At 43.2% G+C, this 25,083-nt stretch overlaps 1 protein-coding gene and 1 long non-coding RNA gene across 3 annotated transcripts in view; one reads left to right on the top strand and one right to left on the bottom strand.

Moving 5' to 3' along the window:
- Positions 1 to 5,175: 5,175 nt before the first annotated feature.
- Positions 5,176 to 23,615, bottom strand: LOC142663838 (uncharacterized). Of its 2 annotated transcripts, none has more exons than XR_012851150.1 (4): positions 23,523 to 23,615; positions 6,500 to 6,586; positions 5,799 to 5,990; positions 5,176 to 5,496 (listed from the first exon to the last, which is right to left on the bottom strand). It is a non-coding gene; the product is annotated as an uncharacterized LOC142663838 (long non-coding RNA). The 2 variants fall into 2 exon arrangements; XR_012851151.1 differs by having other exon boundaries at positions 6,500 to 6,583.
- The window catches only part of HTR7 (5-hydroxytryptamine receptor 7), a 94,386-nt gene continuing 85,080 nt past the window's right edge, over positions 15,778 to 25,083 (top strand). Inside the window, exon 1 of the mRNA XM_075842667.1 lies at positions 15,778 to 16,841. Within this exon, the coding sequence (XP_075698782.1) occupies positions 16,312 to 16,841 (530 nt within the window). The 5' untranslated portion in view covers positions 15,778 to 16,311. The remainder of the gene's footprint in view (positions 16,842 to 25,083) is intronic.

Genomic DNA, 25,083 nt, shown 5'->3' with positions numbered 1-25,083 from the left:
CGCAGACCTGCGTGTTGGATCAATGTGAACCTTCTCTTGCACTCTGCATCTCTGCTATATTGAGCATGGACTCTGTACTCTCCCAGGTGGGCTAATTTTCTGAAAACTGGGGACACTAGATAGGCCAGGCTCAGCGCAGCAGAGACTCAACACAAACCTGCACGGTGGATCAATGTGAGCCTTCTCTTGCACATCATACCTGTACTGAGAGTAGCCTCTGTAGTCTCCCAGGTGGGCTCATGTACTTCACACAGGGGAGACTAGAGAGGCCTTGCTCAGAACAGCCAAACCACACTGCATCTTTGCTGTGCTGAGCCAAGGCTCTCAAGTCTCCCATGTGTGCAGAAAATAAGGACACTTAAAGGGGTTTTCCCATCAGGGACATTTATGACATATCCAACAGTTGAAACCCAAACAAATAGGTCAAATAATTATAGATTTTTGTCAGAAAATATATGATCAGTCCCAAATTCAAAACATTTTAGGCCCCATGCACACGACCATAAAAAAAACTCCGTAATTGTGGACCGCAATACGTTCCACAATTAAAGACCCACCAAGTTCAATTGGCCGTGGACACCTTTCCGTACCACTTCGGATAGGTTTTTGTGCCGTAGAACCGTGCCGGAAATTATGGATCATGTCCTACTTTTCGTTTTTTACGGGCCATGCTCCCATACATTGTATGGGATCACAGCACGAAAATGTGGCCCGGGGCACGGCTGTGTGCATGAGGCCTTAGACAGGGACAAAAACAAACTCCTTAAAACAAAAATATATACATATTATATATTTAAACATGGCCTATAGAACCTAAACAAATGACCTTCAAGGTAAAAAAATGTAGAATTTCAGAACAACATGTCCAAAAGTGATGCCCTAAAGAGATTTAAAAAAAAATTAGACCAATTGATTATATTCCAGAGTGGATTAGAAAGAAAAGTGGCGCTTTCTTGAGGTCTAGGCCCCATATCTTCAGGTGTTTGCTTGTTAGTACCACTCTGAAAATAATGTAGCACTCTGGGAAATCCTATAGAAGTTATATTACATAGTTACATAGTTACATAGTTAGTACGGCTGAAAAAAAACACATGTCCATCAAGTTCAACCAAGGGACGGGAAAAGGTAAAGGAAAAATTTCTATACATAGGAGCTAATACTTTTTTGTTCTAGGAAATTATCTAACCCTTTTTTAAAGTCATCTACTGTCCCTGCTGTGACCAGCTCCTGCGGTAGGCTATTCCATAGATTCACAGTTCTCACAGTAAAGATGGCTTGTCGCCTCTGCAGGTTGAACCTTTTTTTCTCCAGACGGAGGCAGTGCCCCCTTGTTTTTTGAGGGGGTTTTACATGGAACAGGATTTCACCATATTTTTTGTATGTGCCATTAATATATTTATATAAGTTAATCATGTCCCCCCTTAGTCGTCTTTTTTCAAGACTAAATAGGTTTAATTCTTTTAATCTTTCCTCATAACTTAAATTCTCCTAATTAGCTTCGTTGCTCTTCTTTGTATTTTTTCCAACTCCAGGGCATCCTTTCTATGAACTGGAGCCCAGAACAGAACTGCATATTCTAGATGAGGCCTCACTAATGCTTTGTAAAGTGGCAATATTACATCCCTGTCCCGTGAGTCCATGCCTCTTTTAATACACGACAATATCCTGCTGGCCTTTGAAGCAGCTGATTGACACTGCATGCTGCTATTTAGTTTATGATTTAAAAGTACACCCAGATCCTTCTCAACAAGTGAATCCGCCAGTGTAGCTCCCCTTAGGACATATGATGCATGCAGGTTGTTGGTACCCAGATGCATAACTTTACATTTATCTACATTAAACTTCATCTGCCAAGTGGATGCCCAAACACTTAGTTTGTTTAAATCCGCTTGCAATTCATGAACATCTTCCATAGACTGAACTATATTACATAGCTTGGTGTCATCTGCAAAAATAGAAATATTGCTATTAATCCCATCCTCTATATCATTAATAAATAAGTTGAATAATAGTGGTCCCAGCACTGAACCCTGGGGTACACCACTTATAACCGGTGACCATTCAGAGAAGGAATCATTGACCACAACTCTCTGGATACGGTCCTTGAGCCAATTCTCAATACAATTACAAACTATATTTTCTAAACCTATAGTAGTTAATTTACCCATTAGGCGTCTATGGGGGACAGTGTCAAATGCCTTTGCAAAGTCCAAAAACACTAAATCCACAGCGGCCCCTCTGTCTAGGCTTCTGCTTACCTCTTCATAAAAACAGATTAGGTTAGTTTGACAACTTCTGTCCTTAGTAAAACCGTGCTGGCTGTCACTTATAATACTATTTTTTGTCACATAATCCTGTATATAGTCCCTCAATAGCCCCTCAAACATTTTCCCCACGATGGATGTTAAGCTTACTGGTCTATAATTACCCGGGGAAGACCTAGAGCCCTTTTTGAAAATAGGCACCACATTTGCGCTGCGCCAGTCCCTTGGCACCATACCAGTCACTAGAGATTCTCTGAATATTATGAAAAGGGGCACAGAAATAACTGAACTAAGCTCTTTAAGAATTCTAGGGTGTAACCCATCTGGTCCCGGGGCCTTGTGCACATTTATTTTATTTAATTTAGCTTGGACCATATCTACATTCATCCAATTCAGTATATCAACTGATATATTAACAGCACTGGCACCGGCTACATCAGCTGCTCTTTCTTCTGTTGTATATACAGAGCTAAAGAACCCATTTAGTAACTCTACCTTCTCTTGATCCCCTGTGACCAACTCCCCATTACCATTATCTAGGGGTCCTACATGTTCAGACCTTGGCTTTTTAGCATTTATATACTTGAAGAATTTTTGGGGATTTGTTTTACTATCCTTGGCCACCTGCCTTTCATTTTGTATTTTTGCTAATTTTATTACATTTTTACAGATTTTATTAAGCTCTTTATATTTTACAAAGGCTACAGCTGTACCCTCAGATTTGTATTTTTTAAATGCCCTTTTTTTGTCATGTATTGCCCCTTTCACAGAAGGTGTAAGCCATGTGGGGTTTAATTTGAGTCGTTTATACTTGTTACCTATAGGAATAAATTTTGCACTATAATAACTCAAAGTAGATTTGAAAATCTCCTATTTATCATTTGTCCCATTATTTGACATTAGTTCTTCCCAGTCTATACCCTGAATTGCAGCCTTCATCCTGGGGAATTTGGCTTTCTTAAAATTAAATGTTTTTGCCCTCCCAGCCTGCGTTTGTTTTTTACAGTATAGGTAAAATGTAACTATATTGTGATCACTGTTACCGAGGTTTTCGCGAACATTGACATTCCCAACAAGATCTGCATTATTAGAAATGACCAGATCCAACAGAGCTTCACCTCTAGTCGGGTCTTCCACAAACTGGCCCATAAAATTTTCCTGCAACAGGTTGAGGAAATGTCTCCCCTTTGCAGATGAAGCTGAACCATGACACCAATTAATATCCCGGAAATTAAAATCTCCCATTATCACTATAGTACCCGCCTGTGCAGCCTGCTCCATCTGTTTATATAGCTGACCTTCCATCTCCTCAATTATATTGGGGGGTCTATAGATTACACCAAAAGTAATTTTTTCAGTGTTTACCTCCCTTTCTAGTTCCACCCACAAGGTTTCAACCTCCTCACAATCTTCACCCACTATTGTCTCTTTCACACTCGCCTTCATATCATTTCTCACATACAGACATACACCACCGCCTTTCCTATTTGTCCTGTCTTTCCGAAACAGTGTAAAACCCTGTAGATTTACAGCCCAGTCATGTGAAGAGTCCAGCCATGTTTCAGCAACACCAACTATATCTATATTTTCTTCCAGTATCAAGGCCTCCAGCACCCCCATTTTGCTTGCGTTTAAAGGTATTATGAATCAGAAAAGATTGAAAATGGTGGGTTTTAGGCGTGGTTGGTGTGGGGATAACAGATGGAAGAGAAAAGTGTGGAGGATAAGCAGGACGAGTTGAGGAGAAGGATTGAGAAGGAGTAGATTGTGAATGGGATGGACGATAGGACTGGGATGGGTGATAGGAATGAAATGGGGTATGAGACTGGGATTAAGGTTGGGACTGGGTCGGTGGAGAGGGCTATGAGGGTGGCTTGAGGTTAAGAGTGGCCTAGAGGATAGTATTGGTCCGGGGATAGGGCTGGGCTGGGGGATAAGACTGGGCAGAGGGAGATAGGACTGGGAAGGGTGTAGGATTTCCCAAACGCTTCAAATAATTACTGTCCATCACTCATACGTCTACTCGGGTGTCATTTGATCCATCCAAAAGGTTAGAGATTGGAAGAAATGCTGATTAGTAATAAGGGGAGTCATATTCGACGGCCCCGTCACCTTCCAGGTGCCAAATCCGACTTAAAATCTCCTCCTTAAAACTAGTCAGCTGTTCATGCAAGCACAACAAGGCACCAAGGATAAACCTTGCAAGATCCTCTAAGTCCCGTGAATGTCTTGTAATAGATATATTCCTCCTTATCAACTCCCCAAAAGACGCAATAATTGCCTCTCTGAGATTATGCAAGGTGGAAGAGGATTCAGTTAGGGGACCCTCAGTTTTCTGATCAGAGGTATGAGCAGTAGGGGGGCCCGCGGTGGCGTCTTCTTCATGGACCACTTCAACAGGGTCTTTGGACTCCCTAGTGCTTGATATTGTGATAAAAAAAAAGAACAAGATATTTAGCAAAATAATCGGATCTGATGGTGTATTTTTTATTTTGTTCTTCCAACCCTTAATCTTTTTTTGTTTTGACAAAGAGATCATGAGAATAGTACTAATAATCTTGTATATATGGTGGACTATTTAGGAAGTGAAATAACTAATTTAAGACTGCATTATTAAGTTTTTAAAATGGAAGTTAATTATCTGCTCGTACATAGGGGGCAGCATTATAGTAGTTATATTCTTATACATATGGGTCTGTAATATACAAGTTATATTTTGTACATACAGGGCAGTATTAGTGTAGATATATTCTTGTATTGAGGGGACAGTATTCTAGTAGTATAGGGTCAGCATTAAAGTAGTTACATTCTTGTACATTATATACAGTGTTATATTCCTTAGAGTTGGTTTGCATCATTTTTTTTTTATACAATAACCAGTTATACACTAGTCCATATGTATTTTTTTAAGCTGTCCAATTAAATACCATAGGGGTCAAAAATTTTATAAAAAAATTGTCAATCACTGTGTGGTACTATAGTAGTTATAGTCTACCACTGTTCCTGTGGTCAAAATGTAAGAATATACAAATTACACTAGAAGTAGAAAACATGCATAAAAAAACCAAAAACTTAGTGCCTTTTTTCAGCCAACCATGGTAGAAATGGAAGCAAGCTGTTGTAGAAGCATGGCTGCTTCCTGGATGTCGCTGAACCAATAGAGGCCCGTCTTCTGTAAGGTCCCTCATGAAGAGGTTGCGGACTAAAAACCACCGCGTCAAGATTTGCTTCCCTATAAGACAAAAACTCTGATTTTCTTTTTAACCAACCTTTAATTGTGCATCTATACATAAAACAAAAAACATTACCAATTGCTTTTATAAAGGGATTGAGTTGTTTACTATGTTTACACACACACACACACACACACACACACACACACATATCGATACTCGAAAATTGTGTATATACTTCTCCTGACCACACAATGGTAATTACAATAACCACTAGTAGGTTATTTAACACTTTTTAAGATTTCATTAATTGAAGAATTATTAATGCAAACAATAGGATCAAACATTGAACTATATGTACCATATTTCTTCCTCATCATGATACTCAGGTCTTCCCAGTTGTTTATGATATTTATGCTGACATACTCCCAGAGCCAACTGGTAGCGATATATTGTCACAATGCAGTGGATTCTCCACAAGTTGGATGAGGAATTTGTTGTTTATGTGAGGGGCATAATCCTCCTCATCTTCCCTGGTGGAGCATGTGGGACCCTAAATCAAAAGAAGAGCATACAGAACATGTCTGCCTCACTGGCATTGTAGGGTAGATAATTTGTAATGTCACAATCCCTGGTGGTCTACAATTTGGAAACTGGTTCTTGACAGTATGCGTAGAGGTACAGGGCACGGAAATACTTAAGGACAGTATACAAAATGCTGTTCGGAAGACAAAAGGTCTGATGTATCTGTTGGTCTGGTGAAATTAATCACACCCTTGATACTGTATATGACTCAAGTGTTGGCTTGCTGCATTCAGCTTCTTGCTTTAGGTTCAATGATTACAGATTGCAAGGAGTGAATGTACAGGAGCTATACCTCTGCAGTCACATAGTACTCTCTTTTGAATATAACCTCCAATGAACGATCTGCCTAATCTGTAGCTCATGGAGTCTGACTTGGATTATATTTTCCATAAGCAGGGTAATGGGTTGTGACACACCAAATAATATCGGAAAATAACATACAGTCTACTTTTATTACAATTCAAATTGAATAATTACCCGTCAGCGGCCACCGTGTGCTCCCCATCGCTGCCCTGAGTTGGTCCTGGTAAAAGCTGCTGGTCACACAGTTTGTTGTGTTGCCTGCTTTGAAAAAAATAAAAAGAGCAAAATCAGCTTTTATTTTTTTGGATTATTTTATATTTAAGTTGTTATGAATTGAACAACTCTTTAATTTATTTTATTTTATTTCATATGTAAGTACTCAACTCTGACTAAACCTGGCTAGCTGTGGTGCCCACCTCAGTTGGGTCAGATAAAAACATTGGTTGAAGTTTAACCATCTAACAAATAAAATATTTATGACAACCACAAATTTACAAGAAGAAAAATAAAATTGATTGAAATATTAAGGCCCTGCTCACACCTGCATCAGGGCATTCCATTGCAACACGGACACCACTGACTATAATGGGTTTCGTCGGGGTATCAGTCATTTTACCGGAAACAATAGCACAGAATGCTGCGCTATTATTTCTGATAATTCCTGCCAGATTTGCGATGGAGGCATCTAACGGAGCATCCAATGCAGATGTGACCAGCATCTTACTTCGTCAATTTTAAACTCAGAACCACAGTCGCTAACCTCTTCCTCCATAGAAGATGATGACTCCTACATATTAAAATTTAAAACCACAGAAAAATTTATTATTTACAATTATTGGTCTTGACCTTATTTTGTTTTCGGTTAATTTTTTCCCGCGGCCATTGAGGACATGGTGAAAAAAGCTCAGAAACGAGCGCCGTGGTTTTTTTCTGAAGACCATTGATTTCAATGGGAGGTCAGAGGTGAAAATGCGGCAAAAAAATACATGCTGATTTTTTTCTCGCGAGCGGCTAAAAGCCACCTGGCAAAAAACGCCTCTGCCTCCCATTGAAATCAATGGGGGGTCGATTTCAGTGTTTTTCCGCATTAAAATCAGCACCAGAAAACTCTGTGTGAACTGGGCCAAAGAAAAGATGACTTTCAGATTCTTGTTAAAAGAGGCATCAATTAACTTGGGGAGTTTGGTCATTCACTAGGCAACAGATGTGATTAACCCTTTTACCACACTAGACGATCAGGAATGCAGATATTGATCTCTTACTGCCTTAGACCAGCACAGATGCTGTCATTAATCCCTTACTGCCCTAGACCACCAGGGATGATTACACTAACCTCTTACTGCCATAGGCCACAAGATATGCTGAAAATAAAGGCCCTTTTACATGGGCCAATTATTGGGCAAAGGCTAGACCATAGAACGCTCGATGCCGATAATTGACCTGTGTAAACAGGGCTGCGATCATCAGATGAACGAGCAAATGCCAGATCATCTGCTGGTCGTATCGTTTTAAAAATGAAAAATATTGTCGTTGTTGGCAGCACATGTCCCTGTGCAAGCAGGGAGACGTGTATCCGCCATGATAATAATGTAAGGGGACGAGCATTCAGAGTAATGAGCGCTCGTCTCCATGCTAGCTCTTTGTGAAAAGAGTAAACGAGCGCCAATCCACGAGCTGTGGAGGGGCCATATAAGAGGCCCATAAGCCCTTCTGCCTTAGACCAGCAAGGTGTAATGACGGGGGTAAGGAAACAGACAAGTGAGCCCTAAACTACCCGCCACTCAGTCCCTGCCTACTTGCAACGACCCGCCCTAGGCGACGGGGTACAACTGGGTGACGGTCCCTATGCTCAATAAGTGCACGACAGACAACAGACAAGGGTACACAGAAGCAAGGGAAAAGGGGCAGTTGCCCACGGCAACACCGTGACCAACAAGAGTGGTGAACGAGCCGAGTCAAACCAGGAGTGTACGAGGTACCAAACGCAGACCAGGAGAGTAGTCAGTAAGCCAGGGTCAATATGAAGCAGGGTCAAATGGTTCAAGAAGCTGCAGCAGGGCCAGGAAACAAAACGAGAAGAATCACAAGCAAGGAGGAACAGGAAAGGCAGGTATAAATAGACAGAGGGCGGGAGCTAGCTCCGTCTGGCCAGGCTGTGATAGGCTCTCCCACTCCTAAGCCTGCCATCCTGAGTGGTGGAAGATGGAGTCAGTCTCACAGACATAGAAGCAGGTGCAGACTGATTACCTATGGGCGTGGATACAGAAGCTGTGCCTGGCAGATCCTTAACACAAGGATTCTTACATTAAAGTCTATGTTCACCTTTGCACAGTTTTTTTTTTTTGCATAATAAAACACATTTCTTATTGGTCTTAATTAAAATATGTCTTCCCTTTTTTCTTCTGTACCTGCAGTATATTTTAGTACATGGCCAGCTGCTGTATTCAGTTCTCTCTCTGATCCATCAGTCTGCTCCCTCACGGCAAACTCAGCAGTGCTGGGGAAGGCCCCTAGAGAACAGAACATGTGACCAGTGCTGGGGAATGCCCCTACAGAAGAGAACATGTGACCAGTGCTGGGGAACGCCCCTAGAGAAGAGAACATGTGACCAGTGCTGGGGAACACCCCTAGAGAAGAGTACATGTGACCAGTGCTGGGGAACGCCCCTAGAGAAGAGAACATGTGACTGGTGTTGGGGAACGCCCTATAGAAGAGAACATGTGACCGGTGTGGGGGAACGCCCCTAAAGAAGAGAACATGTGACCAGTGCTGGGGAAAACCTCTAGAGAAGAGAATATGTGACCAGTGATGGGGAACGCCCCTAGAGAAGAGAACATGTGACCAGTGCTGGGGAACACCCCTAGAGAAGAGTACATGTGACCAGTGCTGGGGAACGCCCCTAGAGAAGAGAACATGTGACTGGTGTTGGGGAACGCCCTATAGAAGAGAACATGTGACCGGTGTGGGGGAACGCCCCTAAAGAAGAGAACATGTGACCAGTGCTGGGGAAAACCTCTAGAGAAGAGAATATGTGACCAGTGATGGGGAATGCCCCTAGAGAAGAGGACATGTGACCAGTGCTGGGGAACGCCCCTAGAGAAGAGAACATGTGAACAGTGCTGGGGAACGCCCCTAGAGAAGAGAACATGTGACCAGTGCTGGGGAACGCCCCTAGAGAAGAGAACATGTGACCAGTGCTGGGGAACAACCCTAGGGAAGAGAACATGTGACCAGTGCTGGGGAACGTCCCTAGAGGAGAGAACATGTGACCAGTGCTGGGGAACGCCCCTAGAGAAGAGAACATGTGACCAGTGCTGGGGAACGCCCCTAGAGATGAGAACATGTGACCAGTGCTGGGGAACACCCCTAGAGAAGAGAGCATGTGACCAGTGTGGGAACGCCCCTCGAGAAGAGAACATGTGACCAGTGCTGGGGAACGCCCCTAGAGAAGAGACCATGTGACCAGTGCTGGGGAACACCCCTAGAGAAGAGTACATGTGACCAGTGCTGGGGAACGCCCATATAGAAGAGAACATGTGACCAGTGTTGGTCAGTGCTGGGGAACGCCCCTAGAGAAGAGAACATGTGACCAGTGCTGGGGAACGCCCGTAGAGAAGAGAACATGTGACCAGTGCTGGGGAACGCCCCTAGAGAAGAGAACATATGACCAGTGCTGGGGAACGCCCCTAGAAAAGAGTACATGTGACCAGTGCTGGGGAACACCCCTAGAGAAGAGAACATGTGACCAGTGTTGGTCAGTGCTGGGGAACGCCCCTAGAGAAGAGAACATGTGACCAGTGCTGGGGAACGCCCCTAGAGAAGAGAACATGTGACCAGTGCTGGGGAACGGCCCTAGAGAAGAGAACCTGTGACCAGTGCTGGGGAACACCCCTAGAGAAGAGAACATGTGACCAGTGCTGGGGAACGCCCCTAGAGAAGAGAACATGTGACCAGTGTTGGTCAGTACTGGGGAACGCCCCTAGAGAAGAGAACATGTGACCAGTGCTGGGGAACGCCCCTAGAGAAGAGAACCTGTGACCAGTGCTGGGGAACGCCCCTAGAGAAGAGAACATGTGACCAGTGTTGGTTAGTGCTGGGGAACGCCCCTAGAGAAGAGAACATGTGACCAGTGTTGGTCAGTGCTGGGGAACGCCCCTAGAGAAAAGAACATGTGACCAGTGCTGGGGAACGGCCCTAGAGAAGAGAACCTGTGACCAGTGCTGGGGAACACCCCTAGAGAAGAGAACATGTGACCAGTGCTGGGGAACGCCCCTAGAGAACAGAACATGTGACCAGTGTTGGTCAGTGCTGGGGAACGCCCCTAGAGAAGAGAACATGTGACCAGTGCTGGGGAACGCCCCTAGAGAAGAGAACCTGTGACCAGTGCTGGGGAACGCCCCTAGAGAAGAGAACATGTGACCAGTGTTGGTCAGTGCTGGGGAACGCCCCTAGAGAAGAGAACATGTGACCAGTGCTGGGGAACGCCCCTAGAGAAGAGAACATGTGACCAGTGCTGGGGAACGGCCCTAGAGAAGAGAACATGTGACCAGTGCTGGGGAACGTCCCTAGAGGAGAGAACATGTGACCAGTGCTGGGGAACGCCCCTAGAGAAGAGAACATGTGACCATTGCTGGGGAACGCCCCTAGAGATGAGAACATGTGACCAGTGCTGGGGAACGCCCCTAGAGAAGAGAACATGTGACCAGTGTTGGGAACGCCCCTCGAGAAGAGAACATGTGACCAGTGCTGGGGAACGCCCCTAGAGAAGAGACCATGTGACCAGTGCTGGGGAACACCCCTAGAGAAGAGTACATGTGACCAGTGCTGGGGAACGCCCCTAGAGAAGAGAACATGTGACTGGTGTTGGGGAACGCCCCTAGAGAAGAGAACATGTGACCTGTGCTGGGGAACGCCTCTAGAGAAGAGAATATGTGACCAGTGATGGGGAATGCCCCTAGAGAAGAGAACATGTGACCAGTGTTGGTCAGTGCTGGGGAACGCCCCTAGAGAAGAGAACATGTGACCAGTGCTGGGGAACGCCCGTAGAGAAGAGAACATGTGACCAGTGCTGGGAAACGCCCCTAGAGAAGAGAACATATGACCAGTGCTGGGGAACGCCCCTAGAAAAGAGAACATGTGACCAGTGCTGGGGAACGACCCTAGAGAAGAGAACATGTGACCAGTGCTGGGGAACGCCCCTAGAGAAGAGAATATGTGACCAGTGTTGGTCAGTGCTGGGGAACGCCCCTAGAGAAGAGAACATGTGACCAGTGCTGGGGAACGCCCCTAGAGAAGAGAACATGTGACCAGTGCTGGGGATCGCCCCTAGAGAAGAGAACATGTGACCAGTGCTGGGGAACAACCCTAGAGAAGAGAACATGTGACCAGTGCTGGGGAACACCCCTAGAGGAGAGAACATGTGACCAGTGCTGGGGAACGCCCCTAGAGAAGAGAACATGTGACCAGTGCTGGGGAACGCCCCTAGAGATGAGAACATGTGACCAGTGCTGGGGAACGCCCCTAGAGAAGAGAACATGTGACCAGTGTTGGGAACGCCCCTAGAGAAGAGAACATGTGACCAGTTTTGGGGAACGCCCCTAGAGAAGAGACCATGTGACCAGTGCTGGGGAACACCCCTAGAGAAGAGTACATGTGACCAGTGCTGGGGAACGCCCCTTGAGAAGAGAACATGTGACTGGTGTTGGGGAACGCCCCTAGAGAAGAGAACATGTGACTGGTGTTGGGGAACGCCCCTAGAGAAGAGAACATGTGACCAGTGCTGGGGAATCCCTCTAGAGAAGAGAACATGTGACCAGTGCTGGGGAACGCCTCTAGAGAAGAGAATATGTGACCAGTGATGGGGAACGCCCCTAGAGAAGAGTACATGTGACCAGTGTTGGTCAGTGCTGGGGAACGCCCCTAGAGAAGAGAACATGTGACCAGTGCTGGGGAACGCCCCTAGAGAAGAGAACATGTGACCAGTGCTGGGGAACGCCCCTAGAGAAGAGAACATGTGACCAGTGCTGGGGAACGCCCCTAGAGAAGAGAACGAACATGTGACCAGTGCTGGGGAACGCCCCTAGAGAAGAGAACATGTGACCAGTGCTGGGGAACGACCCTAGAGAAGAGAACATGTGACCAGTGCTGGGGAAGGCCCCTAGAGAAGAGAACATGTGACCAGTGCTGGGGAACGCCCCTAGAGAAGAGAACATGTGACCAGTGCTGGGGAACACCCCTAGAGAAGAGAACCTGAGACCAGTGCTGGGGAACACCCCTAGAGAAGAGAACATGTGACCAGTGCTGGGGAACGCCCCTAGAGAAGAGAACATGTGACCAGTGTTGGTCAGTACTGGGGAACGCCCCTAGAGAAGAGAACATGTGACCAGTGCTGGGGAACGCCCCTAGAGAAGAGAACCTGTGATCAGTGCTGGGAAACGCCCCTAGAGAAGAGAACATGTGACCAGTGTTGGTTAGTGCTGGGGAACGCCCCTAGAGAAGAGAACATGTGACCAGTGTTGGTCAGTGCTGGGGAACGCCCCTAGAGAAAAGAACATGTGACCAGTGCTGGGGAACGCCCCTAGAGAAGTGAACATGTGACCAGTGCTGGGGAACAGCCCTAGAGAAGAGAACCTGTGACCAGTGCTGGGGAACACCCCTAGAGAAGAGAACATGTGACCAGTGCTGGGGAACGCCCCTAGAGAAGAGAACATGTGACCAGTGTTGGTCAGTGCTGGGGAACGCCCCTAGAGAAGAGAACATGTGACCAGTGCTGGGGAACGCCCCTAGAGAAGAGAACCTGTGACCAGTGCTGGGGAACGCCCCTAGAGAAGAGAACATGTGACCAGTGTTGGTCAGTGTTGGGGAAAGCCCCTAGAGAAGAGAACATGTGACCAGTGCTGGGGAACGCCCCTAGAGAAGAGAACATGTGACCAGTGCTGGGGAACGGCCCTAGAGAAGAGAACATGTGACCAGTGCTGGGGAACGTCCCTAGAGGAGAGAACATGTGACCAGTGCTGGGGAACGCCCCTAGAGAAGAGAACATGTGACCATTGCTGGGGAACGCCCCTAGAGATGAGAACATGTGACCAGTGCTGGGGAACGCCCCTAGAGAAGAGAACATGTGACCAGTGCTGGGGAACGCCCCTAGAGAAGAGAACATGTGACCAGTGCTGGGGATCACCCCTAGAGAAGAGAACATGTGACCAGTGCTGGGGAACAACCCTAGAGAAGAGAACATGTGACCAGTGCTGGGGAACACCCCTAGAGGAGAGAACATGTGACCAGTGCTGGGGAACGCCCCTAGAGAAGAGAACATGTGACCAGTGCTGGGGAACGCCCCTAGAGATGAGAACATGTGACCAGTGCTGGGGAACGCCCCTAGAGAAGAGAACATGTGACCAGTATTGGGAACGCCCCTAGAGAAGAGAACATGTGACCAGTGCTGGGGAACGCCCCTAGAGAAGAGACCATGTGACCAGTGCTGGGGAACACCCCTAGAGAAGAGTACATGTGACCAGTGCTGGGGAACGCCCCTAGAGAAGAGAACATGTGACCAGTGCTGGGGAACGCCTCTAGAGAAGAGAATATGTGACCAGTGATGGGGAACGCCCCTAGAGAAGAGTACATGTGACCAGTGCTGGGGAACGCCCCTAGAGAAGAGAACATGTGACCAGTGTTGGTCAGTGCTGGGGAACGCCCCTAGAGAAGAGAACATGTGACCAGTGCTGGGGAACGCCCCTAGAGAAGAGAACATGTGACCAGTGCTGGGGAACGCCCCTAGAGAAGAGAACATGTGACCAGTGCTGGGGAACGCCCCTAGAGAAGAGAACGAACATGTGACCAGTGCTGGGGAACGCCCCTAGAGAAGAGAACATGTGACCAGTGCTGGGGAACGACCCTAGAGAAGAGAACATGTGACCAGTACTGGGGAACACCCCTAGAGAAGAGAACATATGACCAGTGCTGGGGAACGCCCCTAGAGAAGAGAACATGTGACCAGTGCTGGGGAACGCCCCTAGAGAAGAGAACATGTGACCAGTGCTGGGGAACGCCCCTAGAGAAGAGAACGTGTGACCAGTGCTGGGGAACGCCCCTAGAGAAGTCTGAATGGAGAAAAGCTTACAAACCAGTTATGAGAGCTGCTGAAGCCATAAAAAGGAAAGCTCAATGCATAAAACAGATCAGTGCAACTTTTTTTCTGCAGGGACTTCGTAACACGCATGTATATGGATTTTTCATGCACAAAGGTTTTAATTGCCTTTAATGCTTTCCATGCCCTAGACCTCCAGGGATGATGACATTAAGTCATAAACTACACTAGTCCATCAGATATTTTGGCATTGGCCTCTTAAAAGTGTGGCCTCACCACACTAGACCACCAAGGATGTTGTTCTCATTAACCCCTTAAGTACCTAGACCACCAGGGAAACTTGTTTTTCAACTGTTAATTTGATGATAATGGGGTGCTATCCATAGACCACCTTATTCATGGCTCGCCAGCCAATCCATCACCAGTGTGCCAATTTACCAGTAATAGATGGGAATGAGTTTAGCCCCTTACATGTGATCTAAAAGACAATAGGAACCACCATAAATTTTTTAAGGTACGTAGTAGTGTTCCCCTGGACTGCTGTGCCCCAGTGCAGTTGCACATATAGTACGTCTACCTCTGCCCAGAGTTGAAAGGAGGCAACCAGTAAAGATATTGCGGATTCCACAATATATTAAAAAGTAGAATTTTTGCAATCTTCCCTGTTTCTTGCATGACTTCATATTACTGCTGAATTTATTGTATCCAAGTTTCCAGATCTACTTTTCATTTCAATGGAGAATAAAAAAGTGAAAATTCAGCAAGCTCTTCACCAAGAACTTCTTATTGGAAACCATCAACAAGCCTGTCAACAGACACATCCCTAACAGCTGAGCTCCTATTATGCCGTGGGACAGTTACACAATTTTTTCCTACATTCGATTTCTGAGCAGCATCTGGTGGAAAGAGTTCTCTTCCATAAAACAAAATCATCAGAGCAAGCCCAGTGCAGAGATTGAGATAGCAAAGGCATGCTGCAGGGTTTCAGTTCTGAAGCATACTATTATTGCTTTAATGTCAGATGAATGAATCTGAAATTTCGCTATCCGGCCATTTCTCCGACGGAGTTGTATTTTCCACATAAAAGACCATGAAAGCTTAAATACTAATCCGTATTTCAACATTTCAGCCTCCATTGACTTATCTTAGGCTCTGTAATAGAAAATGTACCAGTCGGGAAAACAGCGGCGCAGCAAATGTTCAAAGATTCGCTCATCTCTAGTCTTAGATTCCAATTTTTATAATTTTCAGTGGTCTGTTTTAAGTTCAAAGGATAAACAATGCACTGGATCTCCACTAGATGTCACCATTATGATGACACATTCTCGTTCTGAGCTCTATTGCTGTATGATGGAGAGGATAGATTGGATGCTCTTAGCTTCAGTACACAAACTACATACACTGCCTTTGAGTTGCTGCTAACACATGAAAGACTGGAAACCACTAAAATCACCAGGCAGTCAGAAGTGAATGTATTTCCAGCCTTAAGAAGAAGCACTGGTAAAGGGAGAGGGAGCGCTCAGGACCATTACTTATTTCCTCTGGAACTTGACTAAGCCAAGTAGATTTTGGTTTTCTTTTTTACTTGGAGGAAATTATAAATAAATTCACCATATAAATGAGAAACTAAGATTCTCTGCATTTCTGCTGATTATAAAAGTGGATTGTTGAAGAATGGTGGAATAGGACCAATGCCTGGGGATTTGAAGGAAGTTGGGATCACCAAGAATGACTATGAGACAAGGTTAGTTCTATGACCAGAATGAATGTCTACCTACGTTACCTCCTCAAGTAGTAGCGGGGCTGAGAAATGCCTTATAATTTGATCACTTTTACTATGAGATAACTGCTGGACCCAAAGTATTTGGGGCTCTACACATGGGCTACACAAATCACGATGGTCATCATTACCAACAGCAGCCACATATACAGTGACATCAGGTCCTACGTTATAGAAGATTTGGAGGATCTCAGCACCTCTATAATGATTTCTGGTTCTTTCAACCCTTCCCTACTGAAAATCATTCAGGATGCCACCAGCAGCAGCAGTCCATTGCCCACCTCTAGCTTTGTAAGTGAAAATGACACCAAGTGTGGAGAGCAGATTCTTAATTATGGGCACATTGAAAAACTGGTAATAGGAGCCATCCTGTCCCTCATCACCTTACTGACCATTGCAGGAAACTGCTTAGTAGTCATTTCTGTTTGTTTTGTAAAGAAACTTCGGCAGCCCTCAAACTATCTGATTGTATCCTTGGCTTTGGCTGACTTATCGGTGGCTATAGCTGTTATGCCTTTTGTCAGTGTCACTGACCTCATTGGTGGAAAATGGATTTTTGGGCACGTCTTTTGTAATGTCTTCATAGCAATGGATGTGATGTGCTGCACTGCTTCTATTATGACATTATGTGTCATTAGCATTGACAGGTAAGACCTTTCACACCAACAAATGTATTTTTTCTGTATCTTCTGGGTACTTTATGCTGTACACGGCCTTATCAATAACTGTCTATAGTCTAATACTATGCATGAATATAAAGGAATGGGGAGAACTTTCTGTCACTGGTAAATTAAAGATGATGCACATCCAGAATTGAAGATTCTACATTGCACTGACTTCTCTCCTCCATAACAAGAATTAAAGGCTTTAATAACTTTTTCAGCCACAACATCTTTGCAGCTCCACGTATAATAAAAATCAGCAGAATATTAGTCATCTCTGCAGGTGTTCTAGTAGGATAAGGGAATTATGAGAATGAATTATTCATAAAAAACCATCATTCATTCGGGATTATATTCCCATTAGGTTTTTATTTGAATGCACTTTATTATATTTAGCATTTTAGAAAAGACAAAATATGAAAGGCAATGATTGAAAGAGTTCTGTAGTCTTATGTATATAAAGCTTGAAGTGTATTTTTACCTTCATCTATTTTTTTACTTGTCATTGATAGCATTGGTGCGGTCTATGAGTTGAGACCCATTGAACACTAGAATAAATGGTTTTCTGTGTACCGCTAAGTGCTGTGATCCTTTCGCTTAGCTCACAGATTTCCATTTCTTCACGCTAGAATGATGGCACTCCTGTCAAAATCAATGGGTGTGTAATTCTCATGCGCAATAAAGCCTCATTCATTTCAGTGAAGGCACAATCAATGTAGTTTAAAGGTACAGAAGCTGTTAAGCCAAAGCAGCATGGCACTGGTAGAATGCCACAATCCAATTATTCTGAACTCACAGATCTCCATCAATGTCACCTCACTGATATGTCAGAAGATGAAGAAGAAACTCATTTAATTGTATGACTAAAAGTTATGAAGCTTACTGATATACTTTGTGTTTCAATTCCTCATTGTTTTCGAGACCTCTGTCAGTGAATGAAGTCAGTGAATTCTTTGTTTACATTCAGAGGCCAAAATCCCTCCTCTGACCACAGTCCTGCTCACACAGCTGCAGGGTTGGTAGCAATGTATCTACTTAAACAGGAAGGGGGAGGAGACTGGATAGCTCAACCTGGAGATAGAGGGAAGATATTTAGTAGTTGGTTAGATCTAGAAGGACTGGATAAAAAGGTTCAGGCTGTAAACGATAAACGAGCCAAAGACTATAGACATAAAAGACTATTGAAAAGAAAATAGAATAATAGAAATGAGAACATGGAAATCTGGAAGAGTGAAATAAATGTGTTTTGTTTTTGGACACATAATAAAGATAAATTAGTATAGAAGTTGTTAAAGGGCCACACAGACGCTATAGCTTACTTTCCAACTATCAGATATAAGAGAAACAGTCTGTGGCATGCTTAGTGCACCGCTGTCCTGCCTTTTTGTGTCTTTATAGCCCTCATAATGACTGCTACAGAGTGCAAGTAAAGGGACAGACACATGATCTCATAAAGCAGGGGTGGGGAACCTCCAGCCCGCGAGCCGTATTAGGCCCGCAAGATCATTTGGTCTGGCCTGACCTTAATCGGACCGCGCTGCCGCCGGGTCATTTGCTACTTGGCTCCGTCCACCCTACTCACTCTACATTTAAGAGCAGGAGGAGGGTGGACAGAGCCAAGTATGGCGGCAGCAGTCTGATTGAGGTCGGTGCGTGCTGGCCTGAGAGTAGACCTGTCCGGTCACATGACTTGAGTCACCTGACGCATGTCAGTGACGTAAGGTCAGGTGACCGGACTGGTCCACTCCAGGGCCAGTACAGTCCAGTCACCTGACCTCATGTCAGTGACGTGAGGTAAGATGACTCAAGTCAGGTGACTGGAGTGGTCCACTCCCATCACAACAAGCACTGACCTCACTCTGACCGCCGCTGCCGCCGTGGGTTTTGTGCTACAAGCTGTGACAAATGTGACAGGACCTGTTTTAGAGGTTGCAACTCCTTTCCTAATATATAAACAAGAAGTAATAGTAATAGGGTAGTAATACAAACACAATGGGAACGTCAGAACACATAAATGACTTAAAGGGGTTTTCCCATCAGAGACATTTATGACATCCACAGGATATGTCATAAATGTCAGATAGATGCGGATCCCACCTCTGGGACCCGCACCTATCTCTAGAACGGGGTCCCCTAATCCCCTTTCTGCCGCTCTGTGTTGCGGCTGAATGAGGTGTTTTCCGAACATGAAAAAGGAAACAGTGTAGCTCGCTGAGCTACGCTGTTTATGTATGTCCCATAGAACTGAATGGTAGTTACGGAAACAGCGTAAAATCTAAATTCCACTAAAAGCACAACTACACTTAATTTAACCCCTTATGACCGCCGTATAGTTTTCTTACGGCGGCCGTTCAGGGTAGTTCTTCTGAAGTGCCGCTTTTTCACGTCGGCACTTCTGAAGAACTTTTCCCGCATCAGGTAGGGTGCTCCTAAAGTCCGGGCTGTTGCTAACAGCTTTGGACTTCAGGGAAACGATCGGAGACCACTAGCAGTGGTCTCTGATCATATTTAACCCCTCAGATGCAGCACTCAATAGCGAGCGCCACATCTATGTGATTTTAGAGGGAGGGGGCTCCCTCACTCACCCCACTGGCGCACCGCGTGCTTCACAGGAGAAAACAGCTGCCTCGTTTCAGCCGTAATTCCTCCTCCTCGCATTTTGCGAGGCTTCTCTGACAGCCGTAAATTTTGAGCTGTGCTTCATTGAGTTCAATGAAGAACGGCTCAAATTATGTCTGAAAGAAGTGTCCTGCACTTCTTTTGACGAGGCTGTATTTTTACGCGTCGTCGTTTGACAGCTGTCAAACGACGACGCGTAAATGACAGGTCGTCTGCACAGTACGTCGGCAAACCCATTCAAATGAATGGGCAGATGTTTGCCGACGTATTGTAGCCCTATTTTCAGACGTAAAACGAGGCATAATATGCCTCGTTTACGTCTGAAAATAGGTCGTGTGAACCCAGCCTAATACAGAAGTACTGCAGTGTATTGTAAAAGCGATCAAAAGATTGCACAGTGAAGTCCCCTAGTTAAAAAAAAGTTCAATAAAGTTTGAAATAAATAAATAAAAGTCCCAAGTAAAATAAATGAAAAACCCACATTTTCCCCTAACAAAATTCTTTATTATGAAAAAAAGTAAAATGTTGCACATATTTGGTATCGACGTATCCGTAACGACTCCAACTATACAACAATTACATTATTTAACCCGCACGGTGAACGCCGTAAAAATAAAATAAAGAACAATGCCAGAATTGCTGTTTTCGGATCATACTTCCTTAAATTTTTTTAATAAAAAGTGATCAAAAAGTCATATGCACTCCAAAATGGTACCAATAAAAACTACAAGTTGTCTAAAAAAAAAAAATCCATCATATAGTTATGTCAGCAGTAAAAGAAAAAAGTTACGGCTCTTAAAAAATGGCGACACAAAAACAAATAATTTTGAAAAAAAAAGTGTTTTTACTGTGTAAAAGTAGTAAAACATAAAAAACTATATAAATATGTTATCGCTGCGATTCTAACGACCTGCTGAATAAAGTTATTGTTATTTATACCACACGGTAAACGACGTAAAGTTAAAGAGAACCTTTCACCTCACCATACATATGCAGCATGTAATGGAGAGAGCTGCACAAACCCTGGGGCACTTTACTTTTTTTTTCTACCTCCCTCCGTTATTTAGATATCTGTGCGCCAAATATAAAGGCACTGATATCTAAATAACGGAGGGAGGTAGAAAAAAAAAGTAAAGTGCCCCAGGGTTTGTGCAGCGCTCCCCATTACATTCTGCACTCAGCTGCACATGTATGAGGAGGTGAAAGGTTCTCTTTAAGACGCAAAAAAGAATGGCGAAATTTCAGGTTTTTTTCCAGTACCCCGCCAAAAAGTTCATAAAAAGTTAATCAATAAATTATAAGTACCCCAAAATGGTGCTATTATAAAATAAAACTAGTTCCGCAAAAAAAAAATCCTATGCCAGGGAAAAATAAAAAACGTATAGCTCTTTGAATGCGACGATGGAAAAACCTAAAAAATTGCTTGGTTTAAAATACCTTCGGTATTAAGAGGTTAAAATAAAAATGAATGTAATGTATGTAACTCTTACAATGTGTATTTCTAATGAGCTATGTGCACTCCCCTGAAAACGCTTGCAGAAGACAAGCAATGTCTGTTCTCTTATTATGGTTTAATTTCTGTTTTCTATTTCCATTTTCCATTTCAACAAGAATATTACCACTTAATATTTTCATTAAAGTTTGTTTGGTGGGGTCTGACTACTTGGGTCCCAATAATTTAGAGACCAAGGGGGCACATTTATTTCAACCTTTTTCAATGGTCATTTGAACTTTCATGGTTGACCTCACCGATGACACTTTTGATTGAGCGTCTAATTGACATCACAGGTGAAACCCCTTTAATATAGAAAGTGTGATAGAAAAACTCATTCGTATTTCATCCCAAAACTATAATAATCATAGACTTTCAATTTCCTAAACTCAATTGCTACTCAATTGCTACAGCTTTGTGGTAATACACCATCAACAAATAAAGCTTATTCATTTCATAATAAAAAGTTATACTATTCAACTCATGTTTTTTAAGATTCCCTACTTTCTGCTAAAATAAATTTTTTCATGTAACAAGACGTGGGGGACAGATAGAAGAGAACAGAATCAGACCACATATGGTCTGCTTGTATTCTGCTACTATTTAGATACATCTGGTTAAAATCTTTAGACACAAAACTATAAGATATTTTAGATGCATTAGGACAATTAAAAGTTTTTAAATGGTTATTCGCATCTCAGACATTATAAATAAGGTGCCCATATCGAGAATTGGGGTAACCCGAACCTTGTCCCACCCGGTGAGGTGGATTCTGCAGTCCATTCAAGGCAGTAAATAAGTGGAGGATTGGTCATGCTCAGCTATTTCCCTAACTTCCAACAAACAGAATGGAGAGAGTCTCGCACATGCGTGGCCCCCTCTCCATTTATTCTCCGCCTGGATGCGGTAATTAGGCAGGAGGTGGTCTAGGGAGCCCCATTCTCCACATAGGTGCGGGTCCCAGCTAGGACCCCTATCAATTACACATTTATGGCATATCCTGTGAATATGCCATACATGTATAAGATGGGAATACCCTTTAAGTCATAAATAAAACTTTTCAATATAATTACAATTATGGTGCATATCTAAGGTTTGGTAAATTTGGTAGATCAGTTTAAATTTTATATTAATACACAATTTTCATCAATTTACATCACAATTATTTAATTGTTTAAAAATGCAACTATATGTATCTATAAATAATGGCCACTATAAAAATGTCCTAAATATCCATGCACCATTACAATCACATAAAATTCATCATGAGAAAAGTCCCAAAAATATTAAAAGACAGAACATCATGTACATTCCTTGAGAAAGCGACAACGAAATGTGCGTCAGGCGAAATGTGCTACTCTAGTACTCATTTTGCATTGTGGTGTTTATCATGTTTAAGCACAGATGCACTTTAATTGTGTTTATACTCTTGTGATATATTGTATTGTGAGTCTACTTTACGCCTTAGTGTATATGATGGTCTGTCGTTTCATCTGTCTTATTACTTTTCTCCCATGATGAATTAATAAAAGATTGTTATTTTCAGCACCTTATTTTCTAGGATCTATGTATGTGATTTATTTCAAAGCACAATATGAAAATGGGATAAAACATTTCAAAATGGTATGTGTTATATCTTAGCTTCAGACTGTAGATATTGCAAAATCTATCTGTTACTGCTTTCAACAGCATCAAGCCAAAAAAGCAGAAGGATAACTATAAACTGCCTTCATTCATACAATTCTCAGCGTAATTTTAAGGCCCATTTCTCAAAAGTCTAGAACCAATAAAAAGCAATACTGTAAAATAATCCATACCTGAAAAAAAAATTCTCTAAACATATCTCTATGACACTGGAGTATTATATACAACATAGTGAAATAACCAACTTGAAGGTATATAATAGGCATACACAGTACCTGATTCCCATCTCAGGTGCCTATAGGTAGAAAATGTCGCCTTAGACCCCTACTATTAATGTGGACACACTCAGGTCATTTCACTTAAGCTAGTGAAGACAAAGGTTACCTTAAATAGGACCTTATACGTTGGCGTGGAAGTCTACTCACGCACCCTTGAAACATGGAGTGCTGCGGGATCAAGAAAGTACCTTAAATAGAACCTGTCACAAGGTCATACTAGTTGAACTGGTTATCTGACCAGAATTGAATTTCTACATAATATTTCCCTACAGCTCCTTAAAAGAAATCCAATACAATTCTCAAAAAGCGTCATAAGTAACTAAATAAGATTTATACATTGTTTTCAAAAATGCTTTCATCCAGTAGGCAAATACAGCCATGTATTGCACAAATAAATCTTGTATGTAGTGCCCACATATTATTCTATATAGATTTTAAAGCCATGCAGTGCCCAAACAATACTTCTAAATAGTGATCAGATTATGCTGCCATACGCTGCCCAAACAGTGACATACATCTTCCAAATAATAGTGCCAGTCATTGCCCAGTACTGCCATACTGTGCCATAATAGTGCCTAGAATCATCATTGACTGAGCGAAGCAACCAACAGCCATGTGACATTGGTTTCCTACCCTGATCTAAGAGAAGTCTTCTTGGCAGTTGCTGCGGGTGTCTGTGTGGGGGTCCAGTATAGTCAGACAGGGCACCTGATTCTGATAGCCTTCCAGCCGGCCCATCTAAAGACACAGAAGAATTAGAAAATAAAGTCACAACATAAAGGAAAATTATTGTCATGGACAATGGCCAAGACTTTTATTTACTGCCGACAGAAATCAGGCACATGCCTAAGGCTATTTTCACATGAGCAGTGTTTTGTTTCTGCATCACATCCGTATTTATATAGGCCAATGTTAATCTGATGGGTTTTTCGCAAAGTCAGATGAAAAATGTTTACATTTTAAAAACAGTGTGCGGTCCTAAAATGCCCATTAAAGTCTATGGAGAGTTCTATGAATGCATCCACATATTGGATCTATGTCAAGTAAGAGAAGATATACGATAAAAAGTGTATTTAAAATGACTAATTTCATATAGATGCACAAATAAAAATATGAATGCTATATGATTTACAAATACAGACGTTTTAGTGTTTTATATTCTGCATGTGTGGGTATACAATCAAGTGAAGTTGCCCTAGCAACAGCATAGAAATGGGAATATGTATGGTTAATTGTTTTCTTTTTTTACATCATGGTAATTAGATAAATGCAAGATTATTGGGTATAAATATTTTGGGCTTTAAATGACTAATTTTGGGTGAATACAGTATAAATGCTCCAATGTAACAAAAGCACACCAGTTTTATGGCAACCTGCCATACCGTGATAGGCAACTTTCACTTACACTAAGGCTTAGGCTCTGAGGACACGGCCATAAAGTTAGGCTAGATTCAAAGTGACCATTTTGCGTCCGCAAAAAACACATTGTTTTTCCTGCGTTGCAGCTCCGTGTGCCATCAGGGTTTGTTCCGTGTGGTATCAGATTTTGATGTCAACGTTGGTGCACATTTTTTTTTATTTTTTTTTGCTGTGTGAGTCAAGGACAGCACACAGAAGACATCAATGTGCTTTCCGTAATTTTCACGCACCCATTGAACTCAATGGGCGCGTGATCCACAAAAACTGAATAGAATAGAACATGCAGTGAGTTTCACATAGCGGAAACGCTGCATGAAAAATCATGCATGTCTGAATAGCCCCATTGAATTGCATAGGTCCGTGTGCTGTCAGTTGTTTTAACCGACAGCACCCGGCCGTATACAACGTTCGTCTGCTTAGTGTTAAGGATGGGATCGGATCCAGTCCGGTTAGAACAGGAAAGCTTGGTTTAGGAAATGGCCTGCCTGTTCTCATAAGACAGGATCTGCTCCTCTAAATATATTGCTCACGCACTGAGCCTTAATACGCCCATGTGCAGGAGCCCTTATTCTGCTTATAAACCACCGGTGTATTTTTACCTGAATCGGGTGATATTTTTACCAATTCAGCAATGTTCATTGACCTATTTGTACTCTTATGCTGTATTGCTTCTTCAGTGCAATTAGATGAAACATTCTTCTGGGGAAAAAATGAGAACTTATCTGAAAGCATTATATTGTATTGACAAAGTTTATTTTATTATTAATTTTAATTC

Source organism: Rhinoderma darwinii, chromosome 11 (genome assembly GCF_050947455.1).
Source record: "Rhinoderma darwinii isolate aRhiDar2 chromosome 11, aRhiDar2.hap1, whole genome shotgun sequence".
In the NCBI taxonomy this organism is placed as follows: Eukaryota; Metazoa; Chordata; class Amphibia; order Anura; family Rhinodermatidae; genus Rhinoderma; species Rhinoderma darwinii.
This window is presented reverse-complemented; position numbering and strand designations above follow the sequence as displayed.